We start from the raw sequence: 24,792 nt of genomic DNA on the forward strand, positions 1-24,792 counted from the left end.
ATCTGAGGTCATAATTTTGATTTAAATCTTAAGCACCTAAAGATTTCGTTCCACTCAATGCATTCTAACAATTGCTCAGAAAACACACAAGGTGGGTTTCTTGCTTTTACCAAATATCTGCGCAAATTATTCCACGACACGGGTCCAATAATTGCGTCACCGCCATGTGACGTAAACAACCGAACAAAAACTAAAGCAATATGTTTGATGCTGATATTAGTTATTCAAATAGATGCAAAAACAAAATAACCAAGTATAATAGTTGTTGCGCCACTTCTTCAGATTTGGTTTAATTATTTAAAATATGGTTTCAAATCTGTACCAGCAAGTAAAGCGTTAAAGAGCATCGTGAAAACACTCATGGTGGAAGTTTGTAAGTTGTTAAAGTACAATAGTTTACGGGTTGGAACTGCCTACTTGTTTGAGTATGCATAAACTAAACATTTTATGTTTGCAGGAGTCGCTTTAACAATAGGAAATAGTGTCCTTTGCCACTTAAGCGCGAAAGCGGTCATTTTGGAATAATCTTGTGAAAAGGAAAATCTTCTTGGTCAATTTTTTCGGCGACAAAACAAACTAGTATTAGAAAGCAACGGGCTGTGATTCACCAAAGTTGGACCAGGTCGTAGTTGGACATAACTTTTGCCCTCTTTGTATTTTTGTTGCTTGAGTGGTCATTGGTCAGCTACTAAAGTGGATACAAACTTATGCATTAAGGTGGGCAGATAACACTTTGGACAGTCCAACATGGCTGAAGACGGGGTAAGTTGTAGAATAATTTTGTGTTTTTCGCTATTTCGGTCTATCATCAACCATTCCAACCATTAGATCGATTGGCATGATTGGTGTATGCACTTTTGGGCGGCACGGTTTGATACTGATACGTTGCAACTTTTAAGCAATTCGATATTTGATACTATCTTTAATTAACCCACAGGTAGTTGTCATGGTTCTGATAGTGATACGTATATTGAAAATTTAACTGCAAGATATTTCATGATTGTGAGAAAATCTGTCCTATTTTACAAATATAACGATCACAATATTTTTAAATATTAGGAAATCTTTTATTTCTACATGGGCTGGATGGGTATAAGCTTGAATAAGTCACGATAAGCTGACATGACTGACTTATCAAGCACCTCCAGTTTAAACTTGTTTGAGATGTAATACCAGAGATCGAGAAGATGGTATTAAAATAATAAACGTGGTAATATATACCATTGGAATTGTATGTTAGATCCTACAAGGCCAAGTAAAAAAAAATCAAGATGGTCGCCAATTAAAACAAATTCCACTGTTCAAATGAACGGGACATGCGGGGTAAGAGAACTGAGCATATTATTTACCATGTTTACAGTAGTTTTAATTATGTTGTAACACCATGTTACCACCAGATAGTATTTAATTCAAAATGTATGCATGATGGCTTAGAGTTACCACCAGATAGTATTTAATTCAAAATGTATGCATGATGGCTTAGATTTACCTATACGCAGTAAGGCTGTCAATCTTAAATTAGCTAATGTGTAAACGTATTTTTTTTGGCCAAAGAACTATTGCCAATAGTATTGGAGTTCAAAAACAAGTGTGGTTGATAACAAATGCTGGACCCTTTTACAACATTTTGAAATTATTAAAGAAAAGTGGACACAAAATTTGAAAAATAGACACTGTACTTTCACCCAACTGTCTGTAGTTGAATAGTTTTAACATTTTAATGAATGGTGACGTTCATATCCTAAGGTAAATTCAATGCATATTGAGCGTCTCCGTTCACTAAATTTTTAAAACAATAAAGTAAGGACATTCCGGTGATAATGCGGTGTCCACTTTTTCACATTTTGTGTCCACTTTTCTTTAATAATTTTAAATTGTTTTAAAAGGGTCCAGCCTTTGTTACCGACATTGTTGACTTGTTTTGGAACTCCAATAGTTTGGCTTCCGCGCTTTGCGCAACATAGGAACACATCCCCTGACCACGAGAGCCAAATCATTCATCTTAATTATTTAAGCCTTACTTGCCAAGAATTTTTACATAAAACACTCATTTGATGAAAAATGTGCATAGTATTCCAAGGATGAAATTAAATTTTGACAAGTTGTGAAGAAATATGACGATATAATGGAATGCATTATCATGCTCATAAAATTCAACATAGGACACAATAAGGGACGCACCATTAGATACCAAGGGGGGGCTGGGTAGTTTTTTGAAAAAAAAAATTTTGTCGCACCATCTGAGCAAAAAAAAAAAATTTGCTCCACCTCAGACTAAAAAAAAAAATTTGCTCCACATTGGACCAGAAAAAAAAAGATTTGATGTCAAGGGTGAAAAAAAATTTGTCACAGTTAGTGAAGAAAAATTAACCTCATATAGCTTTTATATTGCAAAATTTTTCACGCTTCGCGCAAATTTGCTCCTTTTTCACCAAGAATATTTATTTTAGCTCCGAACTGGTACGTATTTTGTGCGCATTTGATTGTGAAAAGTTATTAATATGTGAGCCGGATCTGTGAGTGAAAACACTTGATTCGCTCTACTTCACAGATTTTCACCAAATTCCACCCCAATGTCAAAATTATTATAGAAATCTGTGCCTGCCGGGGCCACATGACTGATTGAGAGCATAGGCGTAGATCCCGGGGGGCCAATATTTGCTAGGGGTGGTCCATACAATCATCACCAATGTTGACGCATGTATGTGGGTTTCTGACAAAATTAATTTGAAAAACCCCAATTTTTGCGCGCTTCGCGCGCATTTATTGTACATTTATACCATATTTCACCAGTTTAGCTTCAATATGCCAAAATTTTTCGCGCCAAAAGACGTTCATTAATCATTATACTTTAAGAAAGTTTTTACACATAAAAATATTGATGTTTTTTGTGGCACTCGAAATTTAGGTGCTACAAAACGTAAAAATGATCAAAAATATGGACAAAATTTGACAACTCGACAAACAAATTGTTGAAAATTATAGGACTTTACGATTGCAAAAAAAAAAAAATTTGTCTCTCCGAGGTGTTGAAAAAAAAAAAATTGCTTCATCCAGGGGCTAAAAAAAAAAAAATTTGCTTCACCGAGGTACTAAAAAAAAAATTTGTCACGACCCCAACTACCCAGCCCCCCCTTGATATCTAATGGTGCGTCCCTAAAGGTATATTAATTCGTATTAAAGTACCTTAATGTGACCTTGAAATGTAAATGTGTTTGTCCCACAGAATTCTGTGGTTTGTCCCAATCACGTGCACGCCTACATACAAACTTTGTTTGTGGCAGCTTTAACTTAGCCAAGGGTTTTGACTTCATGTATGGCATTGGCCGTATGGAAAGTAGACCAATCCCGGAGGCCAATACATTTATAAACGCATAAGGGCTGGGGGTAATATTTTCAAACGGCGTGCCAAAATTTACTCCCCCCCCTTTTGGCCAACAAATTATTGCCCTCTCCCCGGGCCTCTCCCTCTTGGCCTACCAAAAAATCTCTTTCCTTCAATCATATAGGCTATGCCTAATATTTTGGTTCCCAAATTTGCAAACTTAAAGGATATATTGTGCATTTGAACGTACGCGTATACTGTTTTCTTAAGCTTTTTTGAGCATGTTATTGTGTAAAAACATGCATTGCCAAAATATTCTTTCCAGGGATTATTGTACAGCCCCTACATTGTAACTTTGCAGGTCTTGAAGTCCTTCGTTTTGTTCACGTCATAACTATAGGCTATAGTTTTCAAGAAGGTTATTTATTCAATTAAAATTGTATTTTAGCATTAAATGTCTGACCTAGGCTTACATTCAATTTGTAATTAATAGCAAAGTATTTTTTAGCTTCTTTTGGTTTTGCCAGACTTTGTGAGCTTTTGCGGGACGGTGAAATAGCCGAATACTCGGATAGTGCAGGAGTGTCCTATAGGTCTATATGCAATCGGGAATCGAGCAGCACCGAAATATATCCTGACAGGGGAATTTTTGCATTATTCGGAGCTATTGGGCAATTCGAAAATAATATAATTTAGCTAAAATGGATGAAATTGACCCAATTTCACCCAAATGTATAGTGACATGGCATGGTCAAAGTGTTTACTACATACTGTATTAGGGACCGTTCAAAATTTACGCCATGGGGGAGTCACAGTTTTGAAAAAAGTTCCCATTACCCCCTTGCGTCCCCTCAAATTTTTGGATTCTCCCTTGTTTCCCCCTTTTCTCCACTTAAGGTTGGTCTGAACCCTGGAATTATGGAAACTTTCGGGCCTCATAACTTCTAAATTGTTGGTCTAAAGTATATAAAAGTATACATATTTAGAATGGCAAAGACTTGATAAGTTCATCTGTGAGGTCAAATTTGGGCCAAAATGGCACTTTTTGGCCCAAAATCCCTAAAAATAACTGTTTTTGGCCCACTTCTTTTTTGTGCACCGTAACAAAAAAATTCTTGGGCCAAAATTTTTTTGAAACTAATTTTTAAAAACTAGATCAAAATATCTAGGACCCGTTTTTTCATTTTTTTGAATTTTGACCAATTTCACCAAAAATATTTGAAATTTGTGCCAAAATCGGGCTTTTTATGATTTTTTGAAAAATCAGCATTTTTGACCATTTTTGGCGCAAATTTCTCAAAGTTAGTCGAAATTCAAAAAATGAAAAAACGGGTCCCAGATATTTTGATCTAGTTTTTAAAATTAGTTTCAAAAAAATTTAACTCCAAGAATTTTTTGTTACGGTGCACAAAAAAGAAGTGGGCCAAAAACCATTATTTTTGGGATTTTGGGCCAAAAGTGCCATTTTGGCCCAAATTTGACATAATTCCAAGGTTCAGACCAACCTTAAAACTTAACATTCCTCCTTCTCCATTATGATTCATACAGTAAAATATTCAGATTCCCCCATCAAAAGAAAAATTAAAACTCTCACCCTCGTAAATATTGAACGGTCCCTTATCACTATGTGATTTCAAAGTTATGAATTTTACTCTAAGCAGATTTCGGCCAGAAACGTGCCTTTTTTCACGGCAGTGAAATGATGCCACTTTCCCCCACATCTTATATGCACAGTTTATCCCTTACATATCATGTGTCATGAATAGGTATTGTAGCCCACTAGCCCTGTGGTTAAGAGTCTAGGAAATAATTCCTAATATCTCATACCCTAGTTTGTATGCCTTTATCTAATCTTGCCGCACATGACAACTTACTAATTAGCCCTAACCCGGAAAAGAGTCTATCCAGTGTAGGGATTTTTTAGCCTTTTTTAGAAACATGTTTGCAATTGGCTTATAGCCATCACATGCTGACAATACACATAACTAATTACAAAGTAAACATATCATTCTGTATAGATAACTGTGCAGCAGACGATTTACTTCAGAAAATTACTACATTGCACAAAACTAAGTCCATTATCTATAGTTAATTGAATGTTTATTGACTCTTGTATAAATAACCCATGTGTATAAACCTGTATAATATTGGTGTTCATGTGTTCATATTAAAGCAGGACTATAAAGAGACAAATATCCCTGACCCTGACAAAAGCTAGCAAGAGCAAGCTGTGTAATTTGTTTACTTTAGTGATAAGATACAATTTTCTTCATAGTTATAGCCAAATTTGTTTCCTAGTAGGTGACTTAATAAAAATCCTTTAAAAGGAATGGAGCGCCCAATGTGAGCTTGGTCGTGATGTGGTAAATTTCATGGTGTTTAGATTTGGTATTATTATCTCTTGCAAACCCGGTGACACCTCATTATAGAAATCAGACCTGTCGATAGGTTGTAAGAGGGGATAGCCTTTTCCAGGCACGAATTGGGCCATATATAAAGAAAGTTTTGCTACTTTGCAACAAAATAAAACCTAAATGCAAAACGAGATCCTGCAGGTGGCTCCCGAGGTGGCTTAAAAAAAACTAAATGCAAAATGAGGTTTTTAAAAAATATTGTTTTCCAGAGTCAAAACGCAGGTATCATTATTAAGCCTCATATCACTTATTTATTGTTGAATAAGTGCAGAGTAGGTCAGATATGAATATTGAATGTTAGACCAAAGTAGCTCAAGTACATGTACTATACACCTGATCCGTGAACTTGTCTTTTTTAAAGACATATTCTTGTTTAGAGTGCATTTTTCGTAAGATGTGGATAAAATAGTATTTTTCTCTACTGGTAGCAATTGTTCAAGAAAAATGCCTTTTTAATTTCAAAAGTGATTTTCTTAACATTGTAGCTTTCTCTAATATTGCTCAAAAAAAGAAGAAGATTTTTTAACAAGTACCTTCTTATGTGTAATATGCTCCAAAGCTTTCTGCTGTTAATGTTGCAGACTATAATAGCCTGGAAAGAGGTCATATTAGTTTTGTACCTTAATCTTATTATTATCATAATAACAAAAATAGTTGATATTGACCATTGGTCATGGTCATTAATTGTCATTGTCATTGCTAATATTTTTGAAGAAAAGTAATAGGAATATGTAAAAGGATAGGGACGTGAAAAATTATAATGCTGATATTCTTCCATTTGTGCTAAAACAGGTCCAAATCAAGGAGTACGCCAATGACGAGAATAAAGAGAGGGGTAATTGGGGCAGTAAACTTGATTTCATTCTATCGTGTACTGGTTATGCTGTCGGTTTAGGAAATGTATGGAGGTTTCCATACCTCACCTACAGAAATGGCGGAGGTAAGCTGCAATTTAAAGTTGGAAAGGGTAACGGCGGCTTTCAAAACTCAGTCGACCGGCGGTTGAAAGCGGTTGAACCGTGTTATATTGTTTTGCTTAGAACAATAGGAACCGGCTCGGCCGGCTCCAACCGGGCGGGACCGGCGGGCAACCGGCAGTTGAGTTTTTATAGCCATCCACAAACTCATAATCGCTTTAGCTTTAGGTGTGGGTTCGATTCCCTCTAGCGGCAACGTGTTGTACACTATGGGCAAGGCGTTTTATACCTCATTTGTCTCACAGTAATGGGGAGCTAGTAATCCTCTGAGAGAATGAGAAGAGAGATGCACTTCGGTTGGACCCTTGTCAAAGCTAAATGAGTCAGATGTATCTCAAGGGTAGCGCAAAAATGTAAGTGCCCTCATAAAGTTGGGTATAACTAAAATAGGTAAGGCCCCATAAGTTGATTTAAAGTGTGAAACATAGACTGAAAAGATAAACATTAAAGGGGGTAACCCTATTGGTTTTGGATATGGATTGTCTTTAAAATTACATAATAATATCAAATATCTCCCCTTTATGCTGCTTTGTGAAAAAACGAGAGCATTTTCAGCGTAAATGTGAATAAATAGCCAAATTTGCAATCCAATACCTTGTATACGTGAATTGCATTCTGGGTAGGCATGCAACAACAACAATTCCCGTTCGTATGACGAATGCTGACATGCTGCAATGCCCGGCCCGTATTGAACGGAAAATATTTGGTTTTTTTTTTTTTTTCGTACCGTTTCAGAAAAAAATGAAACAAAATATATTTACTCTTGCAATATGTACATTTCAAATTAATATAAAAAGTTTGGGTTAAAATGGAGAGGAAAAAACCTTCCGATACCGGGTTTTGAACCGGGTACCTCTTGGGTAAAAGAACGGCGCGCTAGCCAATTGAGCTATTTCACCAACTGAAATAATCAAGGAATTGTTTTAATTATATACGGCGGACCGTCTCCTCAGCACTTAGCGTAGTCTCCTACACAGCCAGTTTGCGTCGGTCTGACACTCGTCGATCCTCCTAATGTATGTTCGTGATAGCCACATACAGTCTGGCCGCGAGACTACACTTAGCGTAGTTCGCTTTTTTCTCTTCCCATGATCCGAAGTAATTTTTATTGTTTACAACTGGTATACCTGTAAAAACCGCTGTGATTCATGATTTCTCCGGAAATACATCGACTTGGAGCGTCAAATTTCAGGATAGTAATGAGAAAAATAGTATCTATTATGTGATACCAAAACCTCATCAACAATGAAAAAATCGGGGGATGATGCTGTCGATCGGGTCACGGACCTTTAAGGGCTGGGGTATGAACGTTTGGACAGTATTTATTTTGGGACATCAGAGCACATCAGACATATCGAAGTGAAGGCTGAATGCGAAGAAGGTGATTCTGATATCAAATAATTTTGATTTTTGGAAATTCGCAATTTAATACACATTTTATGGCAAATCATTAAAAATTGATATTTTTGATATTTAACAGTAGGCCTACTTGAAGTAAACTTTAGAAATCTGATGATTTATACTTAAAGTGTATGTAGGTGGGATGAAAAGCCGACGATCAATTGAAAATGTTGACCTTTCGTATTGAAGATATGGATTTTTTCCCCAAAACACCAACAAAAATTAGGTCTTTTTGGGAAAAAAATCCATATCTTCAATATGAAAGGTCAAAATTTTCAATTGACCGTCGGCTTTTCCTCTCTGCTACATACACTTTAAGAATATAACATTAGATTTATATAATTTACTTCGAGGACTGTTATATATCAAAAATTTGAAAAATATCAAATTTTATAATTTGTCATAAAATTTGTATTATATTGTGATTTTCAAAAATGAAAATTATTTGATATCAGAAAGACATGCTTCGTATTCAGAATGCAATTCGATAGGTCTGAGGTGCTCTCATGTCCCAAAAAATACTGTAGAAACGCAATAAACGCTCATTTTAGATCCCTTAATGTGAGGTACTTTTATGTCTAAAAGAAAATTGAGCCATTTATGAAATTTGATGCAGAAGTTCACATCTATGCTTTTCTCTTAAATAACTTGAATGACAAGAAAGTTGTACCTCACCGACGAATTGTACGATTACGATCGTAAGCTTTGATTGATTCCAAGGTCATCCGGGGTCATCTGAGGTCAAATAAGTAAAGATGATGGATTTTCATAAGATTTGGTCAAAATTAATAGCAATGGGTGAAAGCAAAAATTTTACAAGGTCGCTTAAAAAAATTTCAAGTTGGTGGGAGCAAATGCGGGAGCAAATGTTGACTGTGAATCCGTATTATTAAAAACATTATTTCTTCATTTGACAGGTGCATTTCTCATACCCTACTTTGTGATGTTGGTGTTTGCTGGTCTACCTATATTCTTTCTCGAAATAAGCTTTGGACAGTATTGCAGTGAAGGACCAGTGACTGCCTGGAAATCGGTCCCAATGATGAGAGGTTTGTACTAAATATATGGTTTTTGAAGGTATTTCGTTTTATACCGGAAGTGACCCCGTAATTGCCTTTGACCCCAAATCTCTGTACACCCCATAGACACTGGGTAATAACAATGCATGTGTGCAAGTGGCGTGACTGTTCTACATAATTTGTGGAAGAATCCCTCTTTTGATGTTGTCAAAAATGTTTTGTTTTTGTTTTTGTTTTTTTGTAGGTGTGATTTTCTCCAAACAGTTGTTTTTACACCAAATGTGTTTATAATCGGATTCCCCGATTTATTTCCTTTCGAAAAATATATTCATTTATATATCGTGTGTGAATAATTAAAAAGTTAGGGCACTTTGACTTCAAGCAATTCTGAGATTGCACAGCTGCATTCAATTTAGAAGAGGGTTTACAGGGTGTATCAAAATCATTGGTACCCGTCCGTTTTTGGTGTTTTCCAAATGCCTGCCTATTCCAGACATACAATTTAATCTACTTGAAATGACCAGACTTTTTGAATATAATCATTTCAGAATCCAAAGGTGCGTTTGGAAGAGGCGGGCTTTTCAAAAACACACTAACAAAGGCGCAAACACTAAATTTTGATGATTTTTGCGATTTTCCGAATGACTAAATCGCTGATTGAACCTTTAACCTTTATTGCAGGTATTGGCTACGGCATGCTCCTTGCCAACTACTTCGGTGGTATCTCCTATAACATCATCATCACCTATTCCTTGTATTACCTCTTCTCATCGTTCACCTCTATGCTCCCTTGGGTTGGATGCAATCACTCATGGAACAGCATATACTGTAGCGACCTATTTGACGACTGTGTTGCAAATAAAACCAGCATCATCGTAAATAATGGTATGTAAACGTTCATCAGAACAAATAAAAATGAGTAAAAAGGGTACAAGCGATGCATGATGTGTATAAACCAATAGGTTGTGGGATAGCTCTTACGACGGGACTACATAACAATTAGTAAGTTTTTAGTGGGTTCACCGTCGGACAAGTTTAGAACTGTCAAGCTTTCGTTAGGAGTAGCTCTGACTTTTTCAGGACAAAGTAACTAAGAATGTGATATGCAGGCCACCACTTGCCTACTGGTGGCTCTGAAAAGAGCCGTTCACTGAAGAATGTCCCTTATCAACAGAGGACAAGCAGATCTCGCCTATCTACTAATGTAAACTGTTTGGTGGCTCTGAAAAGAGCCGTTCACTGAAGACTGCCACTTGTCGACACAGAACAAGTAGACCTCGCCTAGCGCCTATCTGCTAAATTTAAAGGTTTGGTGGATCTAGAAAGAGTCGTTCACTGAAGACTGCCTCTTGTCAACAGAGAACAAGCAAACCTCGCCTATCACCTGATGCAACTGTAGAGAGTTTGCAACATACTGCAGTTACTGTCCGTTTTCCTATACACAATACACAGTGCTCTTACCATTGACGCGTGACCTCTACAAATGATGTATGTTGGAAGAATGGACACTTGCCTAGTTAACATCACTGTGTGAAAAATAACCAGCCAATATTTAATTTATTCTCCAAAACTTCTAGCAAATATGTTTCTCTAACATGACCTAAAATTACAGCTAGGTTAGATGTTCAGAAATGGTCGCACTTATGTAAAATATGAGTGAGGGCAAAGCATAGCTAGCTCATAGCTAGCCAACTCCCCGTGTTAATTGAATGGAGATTTGACCGAAAATATTGAGCTATATTGGTAATGGACCGCTCCGTTCTGAAGGATGCCACAAAAAACGGTACAAGCTACATTTAAACTATTCTAAATAGGTTCTAGAAAATATAGTTTTGTAACATGTCCTAAATTTTTAGCTAATTTAGATGTTTGGAGAGGGTAAGGATATGTAAACGACAGATAACACCAAAAATATGAAGAAATTATTTCCAAACCGTGTTAAGTCAACAATCATTATGTTGCTCATTTTGAAGAATGCTGGTTAACAAAAAGCAGGTCTTTGTCTCATTTCGTGAACAAAGCTACACATACCATTGTTTCCTATATAATACCAGCTTTATTGCGATGTCGCACATTGAAAACAGACACTTGTGCACAACCAGAGAAGATCTGATTTAATCAGTTGAGCTGCTTCGGTGAGTGTTATCTTGGTTTAATAGCTTTTAATGGGGTTTAAGTCCTGCAAAGGTCGAGATGAATTCTACTGTAGACATGACTGCATCATGACAAAGTATGTTGCCCCGTACCTCTTTGTGCTACCAATAGGGTTGCACGTTTTGAATTTGTACCTTCCATCGGTATATCAGTTTCATAACTTAGTTATTTCTGCATTTGATCTTTGAACCCTAACAATATCAATCATCTGCTCCACTGTTTCTCTTCAAGGTACATGTGTTCCGTTGGATTCATTAAATGACACATCGCGTGATTACTACAAAGTATCTGTTTTACCCAATGGAAGTTATGATATTTCAAATTATATGGATCCACTGGGTGACGGTCGTGAACGATCCGTAGAAGAATTTTGGATGTGAGTATGATTGTTTAAAAAACAAACAAAAGTAGCAGCTTTATGATGTTTGATTTGTCAGAGTCATTGGTGTTATTGACCATTGAAGACCTGTTGCGGCCATTGGATCTCATAGAACATGGAATTGTTATGGAAGAGATGAAAAGAAGAGCAGAGAAATATGATGAGGAAAGTAAAAACTGGAGGAAAGAGACGAGGGAAAAAAACATAGAATATTAAAGCAGGAAAGAAGTTTCCCCTCTTAACCCACCCTCTGAAAAAGTGCTGGCTACGCCACTGTAGAAGAGGACGAGGAAAAAAGTATATTTTGAGGACATTTGCATCAAATTGCATGATCTCGCCCACCCATTAATGAAGCTGGCTCTTTGTAATTAACCTGCCACCACTAATAAAATTTTGTTTGTTCATTCAGCAATGGTGTACTACGGGAATCCCCTAGTATGAATGAGACTGGTACCATCGTGTGGCAGCTGGCATTGACTCTCCTCCTGGCTTGGATTATAGTCTTCCTATGTCTCATCAAGGGAATCAAATCATCTGGAAAGGTAGTGTAATCAAATTAAAAAGACTAGTTTATATTGTCTGACATCAGGTCAAAGGTGCAGCGTGATTGGTTGCTGACCTACGCAGTACGACATTTTCGACCTGGTTGACAGAACGTCATACACATACCTTCCTCCTGCCTTGGATCATAGTCTATCCCATAGGTTGAAATTTCAACGTTGTATATATTAATGTTCAAATTCAACCTGATTTCAACAAACCTCTAGGTTGAAATCAGGTTAAAATCAGGTTAGGTTGAAACTTCGACGTTGTATCAACGTTGATTTAACGTCGAAATCCTAACCTGTGTCCACTGGGCTTATCAAATGAATCAAATCGAGGTGAGTTCATTCGAGTTCATTATTTATTTATTTGTTTCTTTCAGGTTGTATATTTCACTGCTACCTTCCCGTATTTGGTTCTCATCATCTTACTTGTCCGTGGATTAACTCTTCCTGGATACTACGAAGGAATCAAGTTCTTCATTACACCTGATGTTTCTCAACTCGCTGAGTCACGTGTAAGTAGAATCTAGCCTGAGTCCGTCGGCCCCGATCTCAAAACAATAAACATGGCGGCACAATGACCATGCGTAGCAGTTGAAGGACTGGTGGATCAAGACTAAGTAGAATCCGACATTTTGGTATTATCCCGAAAGACTTTGCATGCCGATTGGACGACCCGTGTATACATGATGCGCACATCTTTACTGCGCAATTCTGCCCATGATGCATCTTGATATTATTATTATACGTTGCTACATGTAGTCCTCGTTTTGCAGGAAAATTGCAAGAGAGTAACATGAGTGGGTATAAATTTCACTTTGAACACATGTCAGTCTGGGCCACCCCAAAATATACGCCATACAGTACAACTGTTTAGTATAATAGACTCTCACATCCACATCTGGGTTTTTTTAAGTGATGGCTTTAAGCTCTAAATGTGCAATCATGTGTGGTAGCCTATGTCTTGTGTAAGATATTGATGTTTACCTGGTAACTTGTTAAAATCGTGTGCCGAAAAATTAGTTGTTAAAATCAGTGTGTCGAAAAATGCCCGGGAATGTTGACATTTGCTTTTTTCCCTTACATTACAATGTCATACTTTGAAGTTCCAAATAGCTCAGTATTATTTCAATATGTTAGGTAACTATATATTTCCGCTGGAAAGCGCGCGAAAAAGTTGCGCTTACAATGCTAAAATGGTGTGTAATGTCTTTGTGACATCAGACATTTTACAAACGATCTTTTCTGACTATTTTATGTTTTCGTCCATAGGTCTGGCTAGATGCTGCAGTCCAGATATTCTATTCACTCAGCGCTGCCTGGGGAGGTCTCTTGACGTTAGCTTCTTATAACAAATTCCACAACAATTGCTACTTGTGAGTTTGAAACAAAATATCTTATAGATATACGGTGGATCGAGTAAATAAATTTCAAATAAACGAATAATTGGATACCTAAGAAGAAGAAGGGCCCAACTCCACCATTTTGCAAAAAATGAGTTACACCTGGGCATCGCATTTGACTGCCAGCAGACAGTTCTTAATTGAGTGTGAAAGAAGGAAACAAATCAACTCTCTAAATAATCTTCCAAGTACACTTAATCATGGTTTACATGGAAGAAAGGCCCAACTCCATGGAGTTTGTTTCTTCCACAAATATTGGGAATATTATGGAGATGGAGTTGGGCTCTTCTTCCTCTTAGGTATATTCAATTGTATGATTTTTCACTGGCAATGGATCTGAGCAATTGAAACTACTTTTGGGCGTACCCACTACAGTGGGTCGCCTAGTTTTAGTTTCATTTTTGACATTTTCATGACCTCTAGTGTTGGATGAAATTTTTGTTACGTCTAAAACAACACAAGTGATATCATACGCTTCTTTTGTTTTGTTTTTTGTTATTATAGGTTAATAATTGCGTATTAACTTAATATAGACAGAATTAGGATTATATACGTAGACACGGTACGGTGATCAAGTGACGTCAATTTGATGTTGTTCAGGAGTGTCGATGATACAGGAGTTAAAGTCGCATCAAATAATGACGTCACACGTTCGTGTACCGCGTCCTCGTACGAAAACCTCATCCTGTCTAATAATTGCTACGAGATACGAGCTATGAGCCCTTTTAAACAAAGAGGAGCTTCTTATGTTGATTCTGTTGTCTGAATCAGGAATGTTTTTAGTGTGCTCTTTTCAAATTAGATATTGATTTTGATTTTTACCTGTTACTAATTTCAAACACCAATTCTTTCAGCGATTCAATACTTGTCCCCGCTATCAATTCTTGTACAAGTCTTTTGGCTGGATTTGTCATCTTTTCCATTATTGGATTTATGGCGCATGAGTTGGATCTTCCAGTGTCAGAAGTGGCTGAAAGTGGTGAGTATGGTATCTGCATTAATTAATACGCATGACATTACGTTAGCGCTTGCCTTAAAGAAAGCTTTCATTATCACCACATTTTTAGTACGGTATCACCTGAGATTTGCTATCTGCGGGTCTATCTGTCATAAGGCGTATTCGGACGGTCATAGAATTCTGGAGGATCGGCTTACTCGAGAGTTATTGTGATTCTTAAGCCAATTCCAGACTGCGTGTCCACACGACTCCATTGACCGTTTTGCAATGCCTGGTGATGTCAGTTCTGGAATTACAACGGGAAGCTTACTGTCATCTATCTAGGTTAAGATCGGCACTAGAGAATCGCAAAATGATTTGTTCACACGGCACTCGAAGACCACAAGGGGAAATCGCGAAATCCACTAAATTTCTTGGGGATAAATTTGGGGACAACGTAGGAATTGGAATGCTCAAGATAGTTTACACAGCGGATTCCCTCCAAGATTTTGCTCGAGAATCGCGTTGCTAAAAGTTGTATTCTAAAACATCCCATTTAGCCCTGCTATGTAGCCTATTGTATGGCGTCGGACTCTCATTGTAAGGCTATCCATGTGCTCAAGGTATATCAAAGAGTACGCCGTCGGTATTCACAGTACCGGTGCAACCGTTCTCTGTGTGAGTCCAGATGAAGTCAGAGACACATCTGATAAGCTCGACCACTCACACAGGGACCAGTTGTGCCGGTACTGTGATAACCGACGGCGTACGCGTAGAAATACCGTTTAAAGCCATATTATAACATTTGCTGACGAAGACGCCCTCACTGAATTTTTAAATTTCCTTTTTTATAAGATTAAATTGTATTTTATTAAACCAATATACCCTGCAAAAATCAAGACTCTAGGTGCTGTAGTTTTGTCAAAATCCGAGATTTTGAATAAAACGCCGGCACCGGCGCTTTATTATTACGATGGAATTATTATGGGAGCACGGTGGCCGAGCGGAACGGGCCCGGACTCATAATCGGAAGGTTGCGGGTTCGAGCCCCGGCGACGCCATCGTGTTGTGCCCTTGAGTAAGGCACTTTATCTCGATTACTCCTCTCCACCCAGGTGTTTAAATGGGTACCGGCATTCTTAAATGCTGGGAAGGTAACAGACTCGCTGTAGAGGAGGTGTAGCGATCCTCCTATAGCAACATTACATGGAGGAGTCTGGCCCAATCGCCAATGAAAGAGATATGGGCACTCCGATCACTGTTTATACAGGGTCGTCTCCTTTACCTTTACCTTAGTAAATTCCAATTTTCTTTGCTTTGCCGTAGTTGTTCGGCTCAAAAATAAAAGGAGATATATGTGACAGTAAAAGCTAACATTTTATGGCAAAGAAATGCTAATCTATTTTGTTTGAAAATGTTATAATATGGCTTTAAGTGTAATCGTGTTCACGTTTTCCTTTCCTGCAGGTTTTGGGTTAGCGTTCATTGCTTACCCGGAGGCCGTAGCGCGCATGCCCATTTCGCCACTGTGGGCTATTCTGTTCTTCCTTATGCTGCTAACATTAGGACTCGATAGTGAGGTAAGTGCGGCAACCACGATCTTGCCCTTTCCTTTTTTTAAACACATGACTAAATACAGAATCGATTGTAAATTCTAGTGATAACATTGACATGATTTGTACTATTCATTTCATATCTCGTCTCCACCAACAGCCTTGAGAAAACACCCCACACAATCACAAAATTATGTACGTATCCCCACCCCGTGCTCTCACCCATAGTCCCATACCAATCACGTCACACACACCCCACAATCAGTGTTCTTGTGTTTTTTAGTCTTTATGCACAGTAAACTTGGGTCCAATTGGACTGGACCCCATAATTTGACACTGATGACCATCTCAGAATTTGTGTCCACAGACACATAATTCTTTGGGACATTACAGGTATCAAATTGTGCAGATTATCGGATCCAATTTAACTGGACTCTATCCTTTTTGGCCGTAGCGGCAACCCTGTAATCCACACAGTCACAAACCAAACGTCTAAACATACCCCGCACATACCTAAGTTTCGTTTCACTATTCGACACTTGCTTTCTTCTGTTTGTTTGTTTGTTTGCTTATACGATTTTTAGAGTTTTAAAATAAAAATAGCTATAAATTTGGCACACGATATGAATACTAATCATTTATCTGTCTTTGTTCTTACAGTTTGTAATCATCGAATCAGTAGTTACCGCAATAGTTGACGATTATCCAGATAAATTACGGAAGCATAAGACAAAGGTTACATTCTGCGCCTGTGTGGTTGGTTATCTCATAGGTCTTATATGTGTCACCAATGTAAGTTTCTAGATAAAACGTCTTAGCTTGATCAGAATAAGCGGAAGCAATGATGCTCCACATGAGAGCAGGATCCGCAAATATGCCGGGCAAATATGGATCAATTAACGTAGAACACGCTGAACTTCAAAGCTAGTGCCGGTGACTCGGGGTAGATAGACTAAAATCACAGACACAACGTTTGAATATTTCTGATAACGTTCATAGACCATTTTCAGTGAACCGCTCCAAACAATCTCACAAGCAGGGGCGGGCGTAGCAAGAGCTTCGGGGCCCATGGACAAGGAGCAGTGCGGGGTCCTTTTAACAGCTCCTTTATCAGCCCTATCCCTAACAAACTTCTTTTGCTCGGGGCCCTGGAACCGTCGGGGCCCATGGACTTCGTCCACCCTGTCCACCCGCTTGCTACGCCCCTGCTCGCATGTGTTTGAATGAAGTATCTCCAAAATAGCTCAATCATCTGCAATACCTTGCAAGTACATAAAATCTTTAGTCAGGTAGCTCTAAAAACGTGAATTGTATAAAATGACATAGGGGTAATATTTAAAATCGATATTTCTTTTCCAGGCGGGAGGTTATTGGGCATCGCTACTAGACAGTTACTCAGCCGGTTTTCCAATCATCGTGTTCGCCATCTTGGAATCTGTAGGAATATCATGGATTTATGGTGCCAAACGATTCACCAATGACATCAGGTCGATGGTTGGTGATGCTTACATAGATTTCTTAGGAGGATGGCCATTTAAAGTGTGGCCATTGATGTGGAGTATGATAACGCCAGCCATTCTAATGGTAAGACTATTTTGTGTTGTTAACTTTCAAATGAGCACAATGTCAATAGAATAGGAGCACACACGTAGCGTCATAGGAACTGAGAACTCTTACACATCCAAGTACAAAATGAGGGATATTCCATTGAAAATTGCCAAATGATGACAGGTGTCCTCCTGAATCAGGCTCAATGTCACTTCCTCATCAGATGACTTAAATAAAATGGTCACTATTTAATGTTTTGGTTACATCATGCAGCTGTATCATCATCATCATAATCTTCCAATACTGTGCCGAAACCTCCGCTGGAGTATACTCGCACATTAGTTGTAGTGCATTCAAGCAAGTGCAGACAAGGACTGGTGCTGATCCAAAACTATATACAAGGTGAATGTGCAGCTAAAAAGATGACTGGAAAGTGGACTGCTTAAAGTGAAGGAGACGCCACACACTCTGGACTTGAAGACGTCTAGGGTTGGTGACTCAACAACTTCCTGGGGCAATGAGTTCCACAGACGGATAGTGTCTGGGAAGAAAGAGCCTTGCAGTATAGCTGTGCGGGAAAATGGAACATGGAACCTCTGAGAGTTGCCCCTGGTGGTGGTGTTTGAGGGGATCAGTTGGCCGCATGTTAGGAATATCAATGAGATGGTTGACAATTCGATACATCATTAACTGGTCTGACAAATGTGTTGTAGCAACGGGTCTTGACGTCACGGGGACAGCAGCTCAAGTTGCGCCGTAGGAAACCAAGGGATTTCATGCCTTTCTTGCTGGTGCAGTCTGCTTGTCTATTCCAGGATAAGTTGTCAGTAAATTCAACACCCACGTATTTGGCGGATGGTAGCAAGGTACTGCCTCCAGAGGTTGGTCATGGATAGAATAAGAGGCATGTACTGGCTTACGACGTTTGGTAATGCGAAGAAGTTGGTATTTCTCCGGATGGAACTCCATAAGCCATTTCCTTTCCCAGTCTCACATGGGAATCAACAGAGATACAGTATGTGAGGTCGTTGGGCCCAGAACTGTTCCTTGGGGCACTCCCGATGACACAGGTGATTGGTCTGAAGATGTGATGCATTCCTCATCTAACATACGCACGAACAGCAGCTGGACACGTCTGGTAAACTTCTTTTTAAAAAGTCACGCAGCCCTAAATGTAAGACCCACCAAATAGGTTGGTCTACCTAAAATGGGAAATAAAAAAGAACTTTACTGTATAGATCCATCCAGCTGCTGTTAACTTAGTCAATAATGCCATAATGGTATGAAGACACCAGCAGAAATTCTAGCTGTCAGCTTTCAAAATCTGCTTTCAAAACTTTTAAGGATATGTACACCAGACGACTGCAGTGATACCAAATGCTTATTTCCCATTTTAAATGTTTTCATTGTCTTTTTTTTTCAAGTTTGTGCTGATGTTCAGTTTCCTGAATTGGGAAGAACCGGAATATAATGGACCATACCCAGTATGGGCGCGAATCATTGGTTGGCTGATCTCTGTTAGCTGTGTAGTCTGGATACCCGTCATAATGGTGTATGAATTCTTCAGAGCTGAAGGAAATCTACAACAGGTTAGTTGTGGTTATTAGAATTTCAAGGGTTTAGGGCAAGAAGGCTCAATCTGCAATAGCTGCCAGGTGTCATATATGTACAATATATAATAGGCTACAGAATACAGAATTGTCAAATGTCTATAGGGCAGCTATTGCAATTTGCAAGTAGGGCCTTCTTGCTGCTAGCTCAATTGCTTCACACAAGTACACACGACGAGCTTATTTTCCATTATGTGTTTGGGCAGTGTTATTATTATGGTAAATGTGTATGTTTATAGCATGTGACCACTAGTTGAACATTGGGAACTTGGAAAGAGTCGCGTGTCCGCAACCACAGGAACGGCAAGCTTCAACCACACCCTTTTTCTAGTTCTTTTGCATCAAGATTATTTAGGTAGCTCATTCCCATCTGGATAAACTGCCCTTAGCTATAAGTTATATGTTGCAAGTCATCAGTGGTCACCACAATGCATGTGAATAATCCCGAAGCAGCTCTATTGTTCTTCGCTAGTGAAGAACACCCCACCGTCGCGTCCTTTACCATATACATGATATAGATGTCTAGAGAGTAAAACAAAATATCAATATGGTAACAGTCAATGTCTGTATTGACGAAACAAAGTTGGACGTGGACAACTAGTTCTTCGCCTTACCATGCTTACCAATTACCTCGGAATTTAGTGTCATTTGAAGCTATTTGAAATTACGTGCAAGCAGGGATATGGGGCAATGTCCCTGGTGCAACAGAGTAAATGCAGTTAATAGGCATATATAAGATGAAGCAGGGATATGATACAAGATCTGGAAGAAATCAAGCGAACTATACACGCAACTAAAAAGTACAACTGAACCGTGAGTGCATGATGATGAGTGTATGCTTGCATAATATTAAACCTATATGTTATCTCTTTCTAGATATTAATGATATAATTACTAAACTGAGCTCAAAAAGAAACTTATAATTTTTTACAACTTGTGAATCACAAGGTCATATCTTAAAATACTGTCAATCAAAATGAACCAAAATTACACACAGGATTACCTTAATACTCTACTCAAAACACATGTCAGTAACCAAGCAGTTGTTCAACTGACACAACAGCAAAATGCACTGTCATGGGACAGCTTCCTGGACTTCCTTGACTTTCACAGCCCAACATTTGGCACCCAGGACAAAAAATCTGTGAGAATGCACACAAGATCCTTGCACAGATGATAAAACGGTGCTGCTTTCTGCTTTTCATACACTTTTTTCATGAAACAGGGCTGGGCTGTGAATGTGGTCCAGGAAGCTGTCCCATGTCAGTGCATTTTGCTGTTGTGTCAGTTGGATAACTGCTTGGTTACTGACATGTGTTAAGAGTAGAGTATTGAAGTAAATCTGTGTGTAATTTTGGTTCAATTTGATGGACAGGATTTCAAGATATGACCTTGTGAAAAATTATAAGTTTCTTTTTTAGCTCAGTTTATATCCTCAAGTTATTAACCCATTGCTAGATCAATAATGTCAATATTGCTACTTTGTTTTACAGCGTTGGAAGGCAATGTCATCACCCACCGATAACTGGGGACCAGCTCTTCAACAATTCCGAGACGAGGCTTGGGAAGTACACAAGGCTCATGGTACCACAATGGGTGGTGCGCTAAAGCTTCCTGGAGCAATGCCTGTGCAATACACACCAGATGGAGAAGTTGGACTAGAAAATATTGCTTACGAATGACCGTAGCTCTTTGCTCAATATGTATAGGCTGATATTTTTATATGGCATTATTTTTTATGCAGTTTGTGGTGGGTTTCCCGCTTTAGTGTTACACAATTCACTCCATCCATTCAGTGGCGTAGCCTGGATTTTTTTCAGAAGGGCGGGGAGGGGCAAGGCCCGGGGGGCACTCAACACAAATGACCATACGGATATGCTCCCCGGAAAGATCCCCCTTTTGGGTTTTGCAGCTCCGAAAGACCCCCTATATTTGACCAAAATACAGCTCCAAAAGACCCTTGATTTTGATAATTTCAGCTCTAAAAGACCCAAAAATTGCTCATTCCTCATATTTCTTGTTTTTTCAGGCGATTTTCAACCAAAAAGCCAAGAAAGACCCTTGATTTTGACTTTTCGCAGCTCCAAAAGACCCCATTTTACTTGTTCGCAGCCCGGTTCGCAGCTCCGAAAGACCCCTTTTACCGGTACGCCATCAGCTCCCAAAGACCCACCACCTCAAAATTCCGGGGGGGCAAGGTAACCGTCATGTGAGCAAACGTAGAAAAAAGGTCAAGATGGGTTAAAAGGGTTTTTTAAAAGGTCTAAAATCATAAATATCAAGATGGGCAGAGGGAAAGGCCAATGGGGAGACTTCTCACATGGGCAGCTTCCCCCTTGGCTACGCCACTATACACACATTTGATGCAGCATTTCAACTCTTCTTACGTGCCATATGCCATATAATATAGGTATTAAGCGCCATATAATATACCGGTAATAATTGAAGGAAATACTTTCTTCAGAAGTTAGGCCATTGGCATTGGATGCTGTTGTATACTATTAATGAAAATTAGAGTATGTATTGTGCTATTCTATAAAGTAGAAAAGGTTCTTTTTCAGATCCAATTATGCTGGTACTTACTCAGAAATATTTCAATTCCTATCAGGAATCTTGATCACTCTGTTGTGGTGTTTCTAGATGTTTGATGAAACTCGACAAAATCTACGATCAACTCATCAACAAACGGCAATCAGGAAGTTTGTAAACGTCATCAACATGATCAAGACCAAACAGTGTTGCCGTATCATCAAACATCTAGAAACACCACAACAGAGTGATCAAAATTCCTGAGTAAGTACCAGCATAATTGGATCTGAAAAAGAACCTTTTCTATTTTATTGAACTATGAACGATCCTGATGAATCTGTTTCGAGAGTTGTGCTATTGTAGTTGAAATCCATACCCCACATGGTAGACAATTTACCTTAAGCTTCCACAGGGAGTTTTAAATGGAGTTGTATACCTGAATGGGTGACTTATTTAAAAATTTACACCCCTTGTATGGGACATAATTGAGATCATGTCTTCCATAGGGGGTGTATGTATTTCAACTTGAATAGTCCATTTCATGAACTGATGAATGACAACTCTTGTTTTTTTGGAACGCCCAATTTTTAACATAATTTTTCGTTCGGTAATATTATTAAAGTAATATATGAGGTGTTTCATGCAAAGGTACGTATTGTGGTAAAATGGTATATTTTTGGTGACTCAAACTAATTTCAATACAAATTTGGGTATTATAATTATAAAAAGTTCATACTCAAAGTTAGCCTATACCTATCAAGTCATGTATTACACAACTCCAGAGGATGGTTTAAGGAAGCCCCGTCATGCACTGTAAAAGTGTTATCACTAGAGTTTCAACTGCCACTTTACTTTTCAAATCCCATTGTGTGCAAAAGATGTTGTTTTAGAATTGCCCGTGTGTCATTATTACTTGGTCGATTTCAGATCTAAAGTGATGTATGCATGAAGGATAATTCACGCCTTCTGTAGATAACATAAAATGTGAAATCGACCAACTTTTTGAAGGTGTTTTTATTGTAAATATATCTGTCCAAATTCAAATTTAACCATGCACGTGTGTATGCAGTGGACGGGCAGTGGTGTCATGTTCACTCACACAGCTGTGCTAACCGCAAGACTTGCTGGGAAGTGCTTAAATCATCCTCTGACACAACTCCATCAACGAAGTCTTGGCAATTGGCTCGTTTACCTCATTTTGAATTTTTAATCTACCTCATTTTAAAGCCCAAAATGCTAGATAAAACAAGTACTGCACAGATGCGACAAAACTATTCACGAAGTCGTGATAGCGGCATGTTATGAAGAGATGGAACAAACGTTGATGTTTTGTTGTAAGTTATAAATTCATCATTTTTTTCAATGAAACGGAATTGTGTTTCTTACGTTTGAACTCGTAACATATCTCAAAGTATATGTTATAACCAATTCAAGAAATGTCACAGATGTACGCTCGTATATATATATCAGGAATGAACGTGTATACATTACGCAATAACATTTTTTCTACAAATTATTTTATTAAGCACTTCATATTGTGTAAGACATTTGTGTAATCAAGAGGTTTTTCAGAGGGGGGGGGGGCAACTTTCAAGGGGAGTGGGAAATTTGACGAAAATGGTCAAAAGTGGGCTAAAACGTACAAAGAAGACCTACAAGTCTATTATTAGTGCGGCCAGCATATCACGGGGGGGGGGACTTCTCACAAGAGGGGAAGCTACCCCCTTGCCCCGCTTGGCTACGACATTGGTGTTCGAATACTATCTATGTTAGTTATTATACCATGTCTTTCAGTATAAATAAAGTTACCTGTGTTGAAATGTATGTGTACAATTTGATTATTATTTGCCTACCCCACACATTTGCATGACTGTTCTGTAGACGCCTGTTCATCGTATGCAATTTCCAAGACATTCTTTTCCAGAACATTCCTTCCACTAAACTAACGTTATTGTGCCACATCTAAAAGGAAAATAACCCTATAACTTTTCTTTTTTCTTGGTATGTTGTTCAGGAGGTTTTAGAGATTCATGCAAGCAATTCTTTATGTTACAGGTAGGCCTACTGTATGTCTTGACTGGGCTAATTCTGGTATTTACTATCAACATGATAAACATTGTAGTCTTTGTGTACAACATTTTATTACGGATTTCAAAAATAAAGTGATTTTGATAAGGAATGCTATACTGCGCCAATAAAATATCCTTACACTTGGCAAAATAATCACAATTTCAAAACTGAACAATATTGGGGTAAATTTGTTTTTTAATAGATGCACTATCTAATTCTGCACATTATGACACCACATTGAATCCAATGTGACCTCAAGAATAAAGTTACAAGCAATTGAATAGACGAAGGTCCAGTTTTAAAAGTGACAAACTGGCCTATACAAGGCGCAAAAAGATTCCCAACAAGCAAAACAAAGAGACAACACAGTTTCTTCAATGAAGCGTTATTTAAAGCAGTTTTACTTCTCTGTACTTTTCATAACTTTCATTTTATTTGTCAGTTCTTTTGTTTCAGTTTTCTTTTGTTCCTTTTGTTTTAAATCAAAGCCAAACGCATAAATTAGCCATTCCCCACTCTCAAACCAGATGTCTAGTCTGTGGAGTTTTGAATAGGCCAGTTTGTCACTTTTAAAACTGGACCTTCGTCTAATCAAATGCTTGTAACTTTGCTTCTTGAAGTCACATTGGATTCAATGTGGTGTCATAATGTGCAGAATTAGATAGTGCATTTATTAAAAAAACAAATTTACCCAAATATTTTTCAGTTTGGAAATTGTGATTATTTATCCAAGTGTAAGGATACTTTATTGGCGCAGTATATATAAAACTCTATAAGCTTCTATACATGCAATATAAAACTAAGCTTTAATACAATACCGTATTGCACCCTAATTTGGTCATTCCATTTGAAATTTGCCATACCCGTGTGGAAGAGTTCAGAAATTCTTTTACAGAGGGAGTATGTTTTTCAAATGAAACTGTCTAGG

At 38.2% G+C, this 24,792-nt stretch overlaps 1 protein-coding gene across 1 annotated transcript; it reads left to right on the plus strand.

Annotated features, from left to right (window-relative positions):
* Window positions 1–450: 450 nt before the first annotated feature.
* On the plus strand, window positions 451–21,098 carry LOC140139888 (sodium- and chloride-dependent glycine transporter 2-like). Its single transcript, XM_072161649.1, has 14 exons — window positions 451–762; window positions 6,532–6,679; window positions 9,035–9,166; window positions 9,818–10,021; window positions 11,522–11,666; window positions 12,079–12,211; window positions 12,595–12,729; window positions 13,487–13,590; window positions 14,472–14,596; window positions 16,022–16,134; window positions 16,768–16,899; window positions 17,467–17,691; window positions 19,080–19,244; window positions 20,759–21,098. The coding sequence occupies exons 1-14, from the start codon at window positions 748–750 to the stop codon at window positions 20,945–20,947; spliced, it is 1,965 nt and encodes a 654-aa protein (XP_072017750.1). The 5' UTR covers window positions 451–747; the 3' UTR covers window positions 20,948–21,098.
* The last annotated feature ends 3,694 nt before the right edge of the window (window positions 21,099–24,792 follow it).

Source organism: Amphiura filiformis, chromosome 18, assembly GCF_039555335.1.
Source record: "Amphiura filiformis chromosome 18, Afil_fr2py, whole genome shotgun sequence".
Lineage (NCBI taxonomy): Eukaryota > Metazoa > Echinodermata > Ophiuroidea > Amphilepidida > Amphiuridae > Amphiura > Amphiura filiformis.